General features: G+C 34.6%; 2 protein-coding genes across 5 annotated transcripts in view; one reads left to right on the plus strand and one right to left on the minus strand.

The window, feature by feature from the left end:
- Positions 1–3,355, plus strand: part of LOC103134780 (C-type lectin domain family 10 member A-like) — a 6,105-nt gene extending 2,750 nt beyond the window's left edge. The window contains exons 3-8 of the mRNA XM_007547231.2: positions 192–326; positions 452–619; positions 792–869; positions 1,432–1,571; positions 1,874–1,968; positions 2,922–3,355. Coding sequence (XP_007547293.1) covers positions 192–326; positions 452–619; positions 792–869; positions 1,432–1,571; positions 1,874–1,968; positions 2,922–3,081 — 776 coding nt within the window. The 3' untranslated portion in view covers positions 3,082–3,355. The remainder of the gene's footprint in view (positions 1–191; positions 327–451; positions 620–791; positions 870–1,431; positions 1,572–1,873; positions 1,969–2,921) is intronic.
- A 2,795-nt stretch (positions 3,356–6,150) lies between these two features.
- Positions 6,151–9,368, minus strand: part of LOC103134854 (CD209 antigen-like protein E) — a 10,919-nt gene continuing 7,701 nt past the window's right edge. For all 4 annotated transcript variants that reach the window (XM_016669073.1, XM_016669072.1, XM_016669071.1 and 1 more), the window contains exons 5-7: positions 9,209–9,351; positions 7,279–7,379; positions 6,151–6,895 (exon numbers count right to left, since the gene is read on the minus strand). In XM_016669073.1, coding sequence (XP_016524559.1) covers positions 6,751–6,895; positions 7,279–7,379; positions 9,209–9,351 — 389 coding nt within the window. In that variant the 3' untranslated portion in view covers positions 6,151–6,750. The remainder of the gene's footprint in view (positions 6,896–7,278; positions 7,380–9,208; positions 9,352–9,368) is intronic.

Raw genomic sequence — 9,368 nt, forward strand, 5'->3', positions numbered from 1 at the left:
CCAACGCTCAGTGTGAGTCTGCTTAGAAACCTAAAACTATTACAACTGTTTTATGTATTTACCTACGGTCGTTATTAATCCAGTGCTTGTTTGTTTCCTTTTCTTTCTTTTACAACCTAAATTGAAACACAAATACACTCAACATCTCAACATGTACAGTAAAGCTGTCTGAATATGTTGATGTATTATAGACAATGACGCCAAACGTCGACTGACTGAGGATCTCCAGGCCTTGAAAAAGACTCATGCCTCCACAATTTCAGAAAGAGACCGTCTGAAAATAAAGCTGGATGAGAAATCTAAAGAGCAAAGCATGTCTGCTCAGAGTGAGCCCTCAATCTAAACCTCTTCTATTGATCAGTTTTGTCTTTGTCAGTAAAATTTAATGTGAAATTCAAAGCTCTCCTGATATCATCTTTCTTATGTCATGCCTTTTTAAATTTATTTTCAGATATTGACTCCAAATGTAATTCAAATGATGAACTCCAGAGTGATCTGACTGATCGTCTCCTCGCCTGCAATGAATCTCTTTTCAACATAACCAAAGAAAGAGACGAGCTGAAGGTCCGGCTAATTGAGTCTCTTAAAGAGGGAATCGATGAGGGATCGTCTCTGCAGAGTAAGCCCTGAACACCATTCACTTTTTTTTTTATTTAATAAAAAAATATTGATAGGGTAGGTATTTCTGTATTACTTTTAAAAAATACATATATCATCCAAAAACCAATGTGGTGTTGATTCATTTTTATGTTTCAACTTCAAAGCTCTTTTTTTTATTATCTATTTTTCAGATAACTCCATGGATAATATGACAGAAACAATTGATCTCTCCGCAGTCTCTGACAATCTAACTGCGTCTTTCCAAGAAAGTGAGAAAAAACTTTCTTTCCTGTCCAAAGACAAAGACCTGCTGAACGCTAAGCTTGGTGAAACGTCTAAAGAGTTGCTCCGGCTTTGTCATTTGTTTGAAAGGAAGTCTTTAGTTTTCTTTGTTAAAGATGGATGAAGTGAAGTTAAAGTTAAAATCAAGACAAAACTGGTCCAAATTATCTGGCATTTTCAAGATAAAATGAAGACATTTAGAAATGTGAAATGCTTTACATTAAAATAAAACATTGTTCTAACAATATGTTATTGATGTTTGCACAGTAAATGATTATGTTTGTCCAATATTTATACTGTGCAAAGAAGTTATTTGGTATATTGTACCGACAAAAACATGGTGTTAGTACAATAACATTTTCATACTAAAACTTGACAAAACTATTTTTCTTCCTGCTCTTTAACACTGTTGTCTTTAGATTATTATTCCTTCTGGCCTGCATATAAACAGTCTGAACATTTTGCAGTGATATTTCACAGTGGAAGAAAAATAAAAAATTGATCTTCATGTAAATTTTTGAATATCCGAACTCGATTCTTTTCTTCCAGACACAACGTGTCCTCTCGGTTGGCCGAAGTTCAATTGTTCTTGTTACCGTGTCTTTGGTGATGGCTCCTGGGACGAAGGCAGAGCGGACTGCACAAGAGAAGGAGGAGATCTGGTGGTGATAAATAATCCTGAGGAGCAGGTGATGAGAGATTTTAAAGGGACACCACTGATCAAGTTTACAAAAAGAGAAATTTAAATTATGATGTTATGTAATACAGTCAGCAGACATGTTGTTTTTATTCTCTGTATAGTTTTATGTAAAGATAAAAGACTCAACTAGATTTTCCACTGACAAGAAGTTTCCTCTAAATCATTTAAATTAATATTTAGCGATAATTTGTTAGGTGATCAGTGGTTGAAATAAGGTAATGAAGCGAGGAATTTTTTAATTATATCAATTGTCAAACCTAAAAGAAAACTTTTTATGTCAACATTTTACAGAATTTTCTTGCTGAATTGGGGGTGGACGGCTGGATTGGTTTGAGAGAAACTGAGGGATCCTGGCTGTGGGTTGATGGAACCGCTCCGAATTTCACGTAAGGATCCAGTTTTTCATTGAGCGCCAACAGTGACGCTGGATGTTGTTTCCTTTAGTTTGCAACATGGTTTCTGCATAAACACTTCATATTTGTGTAAAGTCATGTTGTCAAATATCAACAAGAAGTTAGATCACATTGAATTTAAATATTTCATTGAAATAAGTCGCAGCATCAAAACCTTTTAATTTTATTTTTAGCATCGTTATTACATTTACTATCTGATCTGATAAAAAATGTTACCTCCGGTATCTATCAATTATTTATTATTGATACTAAAAAATAAATATGATGTTTAATTTTGAAAACTCTGAAGCTTCACAGTGCAGTAGAATTACATTTGAGTGGCATAACAAGTCACTCATCAATAATAATAATGATCAGGATGCTGCAGTCTCTCTTTTCTGTCTTTTTTTTTTTAAGAGATTCAGACTTTTTTTTTCCAAACAGTAGTTTCTGCTGGACATTCATTATTTGGTGGTTCAGCACAGGTTATTTCAGTCTAAGACAGACAGATGGACAGAACCCAGGTCAATGCTTGAGATAGGACCATGATACCTCCAACCATTATTTTTTGTTATTTGAGTTTGAAAGAGCCTCTAAAGACATCAGAGCTTTCATTTTCTTTAAAGTTCTCACGATGAACTGCACATGTTCAAAAACTCGAGAGTGAGATCTAAGTTGACAGTGAGGATGCACATGAAGTTTATGTGAAATTTAAAGAATTTCAAGGTTTATTTAGTTGGTAAAACTGACTTTAAAAAAAGAGAATGCTTTTAAATGCTTGTGTCTCAATTTTTTCTTCATCTGACTGCCTGTTAACTAATCAAAATCTGAGGACACAACACAATACTGGTTAAATAACCACAATTACAACTCCATCACAGACCTAATTATTGTTGACTAAAAATGTTTAAAATTAAATTATAAAGCTTTTTATTCCTTTATTCCAGGTCCTGGAGCGTCAATCAGACTGATAACGGTGGTGGTGATGAGGACTGTGCACATATGACATCTGATGCCGGCTCAACTTGGAATGATCTTCCATGTAATGCTACCAAAAGTTGGATTTGTGAAAAAAAATACCAACAATGTTTGCTCCATAATTTCTGAAAATGATTTATTTTTATTCTTCGGCAACCAAGCAGACTTTACCATGTTTAACTCGCCTGTTACAAAATTGCAAACGATGAACTGTATAAGCATACACAAGCGTTTTATTTCCCCCTCCCACCAACAGAAAATGTATTCTCCCTCTGCTTACTAGCTCAGTTAAAATTAGGAAATGTTTAAGTTGCTAGAAGTCACTCGCTGCTCCTTTTCATTATGTGTATAAATAAAATTTCTTGAATCCAAATTCTTCTCTGTTGATAATTGAATTCTGACTTTTAGTGCTCCACACATATGTTTTCTTTTTAGTAGAAATACAACTTTAAAAGACTCAGTGTTTGTGAACACAGAGTGAGATAAAAGGGTCCGACCAGTGTCACAGTGAGTGATGGAAGGAAATGATTTGGGTTCATGTTGTTGCTCATCTGAAATCAGATGCACAAACCCTCTAAAGTAGAAAATGATCAGATGAAACAAAGATTTGAAATTGACTTTGAACAGAACAATTTACTTCACATATATGCAGGATATGTGAGTTTTGCATTAGCAAATTAGCTGAAGTCAGTTTGGTGTTATTTCCACATACATGGTAATTGGACTCAAAAATGAAACGGCGTTGACAGGTCCACAGTCTAACAGTAATAGTTTTATCCATAGGAGGATTTATTCATTAAAGATAATTTAAACAATTTTTCTCTAATGTTCACAGGTACATCATTTTCTTCAATTGTTATATCTGGAATAATAGATTTAGAGTGTAATAGGCAAAGAAACACATTTAAACTGTGAGAGATGAAAGTATGATAAGGTGCTGGCTTTGTGTTGTCTATTATTAAACACTATAACATTCTACATTTCAGTGTTTCCTTTAGGTGTTTCCTTGCTTCAGCAGGTTATTTCAATAGACAGGTAGTAAAGCAGGGAAACATCTAACACATGCTGGGCAGTGTGCCTTGAGGACCAGGGTTAGGAAATACTATTATTATTAAAAACACATATTATCAAAGGCATATAAACATTTCATAAAGAATAAGAAATCATAATATTCCTCTGTAGGAAGTTGCTCTTTCCAATGGCACATTTCATTCGGGACTCAGAACCTTAAATATGCTAAAAGAATTTAACATCCACATTTGAAAAGATTAAAAGTTTTAATGTGGATGAGCATTAGCTGTCTTAAATAAAGTCTTTTTTTTAAATTCTAGATTAGTTGATCTATTTTTCAACAGTTTCAGAACCTGTTCAAGCAGGTTTCAGCAGCCTTGTACGTCCCTGGCAGCTCAGCGACGCTCCGGCCTGGTGGAGACAGCAGGAGCTCTGGGACCTAAAGGCCTGATGAAGACCAGAGAACCACGAGACGCTCTGAGCTGTTGATGCTGATCTGCTTTGAGGCAACATTTGGAATACAAATAATATTTCCTGAAGAGATCATTAAAAATGTTGAAGGTCTAACATTACAGTATTCTTTTTAAACGCTTAGGAACAATTTTGAGAACAGTTTTTCATAAAGCTATACAATTAGCACATAGGTTATTTGCAAAATTGATCATGTCAGTGAAAAATCTATCATTTCTTACAGAAATTATTTTTTTTATTAAAACATCCATCACATTTTGTTTGATTAAACTAAACACTCCTTGTGCTCATCTTACATCATGAGTAGCATATATGTAGAGAAAGTCTATCACCTGTTAATTTAATTACTTATTTCTCTTTATGTCACAGATTTTGTAATTACCTACGTCTCAAAAAGAAAGAGATCACACTAAATATGATCTGCCTCTTTCTGCTGAGCAGGGCCTCGTCAACATCACATGAAATTAATGTTAGTGGCCATATTAGCAGCTCAATAATGAACGAATCTTCTGGAGTGATGAATTCATCCATGTTTTGATGTCACATCAGTTTGGCCACAGGCTTCCTCCATAATCTGGATGAGCATCATCTGGACATATAACAGGAGATTATACACCTTCACTGCCATGCAGGGAAGAACGTCTTGATGGGGTGTAAATTTGTTGTTATTCCCCTTTATTGTGATACTCCTACAAACAGTGCATCTAACTTCCTTCAGAAGTTTATTTAATCACAATTCAAATGCAGCTGTTTGTTAAAGAGCATTAAACAAACAGCCCATGTAGATGTTGCACAGTTAATCAGTGGTTTCACCGGTTTTTATTATTATTATTGACAACTATTAACACACAGACAGTGAGCGCCTCCTTGGCCAGCAGCTGTTGGCCTGTTGAGTAAGAAGTGCTCACTGTTTTCAATACGCCCTCTAGTGGTGAACTTCTGCAACTACAGCCTAATGCCTCCCTCATTACCAACAGGAGAGACAGTCAAGCAAAAATGTTTTCTGTTGGTTAAAATTTTTGTTTTCAGCTTATATGAACGATCTGGAACTTTTCACTGTATAACAAACAACAAAAACAAAGAAATTAGGAGATAGGAATAAATTTTCTAGATATTTACAAATGTATATCGTAAAACTAGACTTGAGGTGTAAAAAAGCCATCAAGAACCTAAACAGTACATGACTGTAGAGTCAGTGACTTGATGTAAGTGGCTGAGCTTCTTTAAATATAAATCTGTCAAAGGAAATCACGTCTTTCACCACACATGCATGTTCAAAAGACCAAGAAGACATTCTGACAAAATTATCTGGTTTGCTGCAGAAGATTCTCACAAACTTAGGAGACAGTTTGTGATTATTTCCATAAATGAACACAAACCTTTATTTAATTTAAATGCAAAGTGAGAGAGAGACTTGCATCTCAGAGCTCAATTTCTGTTCCTTATTATAACCATCTATGATCAAGAAAGAGAAAAGGAGTGAGTGTGGCAGTGGAGGGGTAAAGAGCGACCCAAATATGGAGGCTTTAGTCGTCAGCTTGGCTGCTGTGGGTTTGGGCTCCGGCCTGATGGCCTTCGCCACATGTCTTCCCTCTCTCTCACATCCTGCCTTCCTGTCAAAGTCTTGAAAAATAAAAGAAAGAACATGCATAGTTTTGGATGGTGGGAAGCAGCCAGAAAACCTGAAATGTCAAAAAAAAAAAAAAGAAAAGACACTTCCAGAATCTGCAAGTTTATTATTTAATTGCCTTTAAAAGCCACAAAGAATTTCAATATACAGGTCCAACTTTTCAAGTTAATGTCTTTTGTACAACACTTTCCAACATCATCATCACCATGGACAGTCTCTCCATTCTGTATTTCTTAACAAGTGTCTTGTGATTTTTTTTCTGCTCATGATTTGTTATTTTTCTTTATTTGTTCTTCTATCACCACCATTTATCTGTATTTTCAGTATTGTTGTGAACACTTAGTGTACTCACAGAAATCAGGCCTTTTTGTGGATGTCCACACACTGCTAGATGCTACAGATGACAGGATTTATTTCAACAGGCTTTACAATGAAGCAGACAGCAGATTGGCAGCAACAATAGACTGTAGATCCATATTTAAGAAGGTTTTATGTGAAAGAAAGAGCTGCATTACAGTTAAACCTAATTTGCAAATGGATAATTTGTTTGTTTTTTAAAAGAAAACTTTAAACATGGTGCTACTGCTCTGTATCTATATAACATTTTCATGTATCTGCAGTTGAGTACAAAACGTAAAGCTTAAAATAGCCTCAATTGTAAAGCAACAACTAATATTTACCCATCATTACTCTGGAGCCTTTTCACAGATCCACAGGAAAGAATCATCACATTTATTATCATTCCATGTCTTGTAGTTTTCCCAGATCTGTGCACAAGCTTCACCTCCAAAAGCATTATCAGGCTGGCCCTGTCCCCAGTATTTTTTAAGTCTGCAAACAAGATAGTTATTTCACACATTATCTCTGACAACAAACATAAAGGAAATGTCAACTTATAAGCTTTAATGCTCCACATTGCAAGTGGAAATACAGTAGTTTGTTTTGGAGTCCAGAAGATAAATAAATGATTTACATAGTTTGCATTTGCAGAACAACTTCCCGTATTTTAACGACTCAATTTTTTTACTTTAGAAAGAGAAACATGTTGTTTACAAAAAGTGTGTTAATGATGACAGTTTTCCATTTTCTTGATTATATCAGGGGTTTTTCCTCTACAAAGAAGTTTATTTTGGCCTGGTGTTTCTGTTTAGCTGTGACATCTTCCTGGAGTGACCATCAGTCACAGGATTAATGCAAAAATAGGAAAAACCTACTCAGAACTCAGAGGAGTGCCATCAACCCACTTCCAGGAACCCTCTGTTTCTTCTGTCAAACCAATCCATGCTGACGTCTTAATAAGGGCACGAACAAATATCTATGAAAACATCATAAAAAATATTGCTTTTAGACTTGAATCAGAACACAGTGTGTATATTATGATTGTCATCCAAATATATTGATCACTTTTAAAATTATAACTTCTAAAATCCTTCCTCTCCTTCCCCCTCCAAAAGAAACAATTTTGATGTAGATTCACTTGTCAAAAACTGCAATTGCATTATTTCGCAGGTTTCTATTTGAAAGAAATATTTCTAAATGCCTACAGTCTTACACGCTATATCAAGCTATATGCTGGAGTCTTTAGTGTAAGTGTTTAGTTCCACATATAAATGTGTTATATGTGCAAAAATGAAGCACATTCTTATGCAAAGTGCTGTTAGAAAGTAATTGTTTTTACATTTTCTGTTTAAATATTTCAGATCAGCCATGTTGGGACCCAGCCGTAGAGTTAACAAACACACTGGCATAAAAAAAACTACTAATCCCAAAATTAACTGCATTAACCGACTTTGAGTCTGATGAGGAAAAGGAGAAGTGTAACAGCATGATCAATGTGACATTACAAACATTAGACATTACTGCCTCACTTCCTTCTCTTTTACAGGCTACATTGAACTGGACGTCATGTCTACATCCAATCTCTCTGAAAGAGAAGGAATTGCAACTTCAACTAACCCTTTAGTCTGTTCTATCAGTATTTTTTCTTTCATCTCATCTAGTTAACCTGTAAAATTAATCTGTAAAAAGTTCTACAGTCTGTTACTATAATTCTAAAGGTAAAATGATTATATGCTGTTGATACAAAGGAAGCTCCATGTTCCAGTGCTTAAAAACCTACTTTAAACATTCATAGTTCACATTGAACTGTGACATCATTGCATTACTTTATTGGTCAAAAGTTCGTATTTTGGGTGAATGATTCTAACTTAGTGATTTTGTTGATTAAGGGGTTTTAAGGTTGAAATATTTTTGTTAAATAAACTCTTACATGTTGGAGAAAAGTTGTTTGTGTTTATTCCATACACATGTGAAGAGTGATGCTGTTTGAAAACATCACTGAAGAAATTAAATAATTCATGCATTATATGCAATACCTACACCATAGGCAAGTATCTATAATCAATAACTGAGACTGAAATCATAAAGCTATGAGTTTCAGCATAGCAGTTATGTGTTTTGTGTTACAACATATTACAATAAAAAGCCAAAAAAATAAACCTTTTCTAAAGAAAAAAAGAAAAAGAAAAAAAAAGCAGCATAAAAAGTATTAACCTAGTAAATAAAAAAAATCTAATTTTAATCTATGTCTTTTTTAAAAATAATCAAAATCCTATTTAAAATAAACGTAACAATTTTAACTAAACATGGAATTTTAAACACTCCCAAGCAATTTCCACACTTCTACTTCTGTGCTTTACAAAAACAACAAAAAAAAACACCTAAACTTTATCTGCTATGAGTGTGTTTCTAAGTGTGTGTTAGGAATTAATTTGCAGAAGATTGCACAACCAGTTTTTAGCTTTAAAAGTTCACTGTTTTCTCACACAGGGTGAGGTTGCAGCTGTGTCTGCTCATAAATTTTTGTCTCTAAGTTTATATTTGATAGTATGGTTCTGGCATGTAATCAAAACAAAACAAAAGTTAACGAATTCAAAACAGCAACAGGCATTGCTGACCGAGCTACTGCGGTATGTGTAGCACATATAAAATATCTAATTGCACTGGAAATGTCTGTAGATTGTATTCAAATGCGAGAAACATTATGAAAACATTTTTGAGCACAATCTTTATATTGAAGCACATAGGAAAGTAATAATCTGATCTGCAAACATAAATGAATCTCACACTGAAAGATCACGTCACCTGTTCAACACCGTCGTTTATCACCACCAGATCTCCTCCTCTGCTCCTGCAGTCTGCTCTGGCATTATCCCAGGAGCCAGTTGTTGTAGAGAGGAGATAACAAGAACAACTGAACATCCTCCATCCTGCAGGACAGGTTTTCTCTAAAAGAACATGAAAA

The sequence above is a fragment of the Poecilia formosa genome, unplaced genomic scaffold (genome assembly GCF_000485575.1).
Source record: "Poecilia formosa unplaced genomic scaffold, Poecilia_formosa-5.1.2 Scaffold19, whole genome shotgun sequence".
Classification (NCBI taxonomy): domain Eukaryota; kingdom Metazoa; phylum Chordata; class Actinopteri; order Cyprinodontiformes; family Poeciliidae; genus Poecilia; species Poecilia formosa.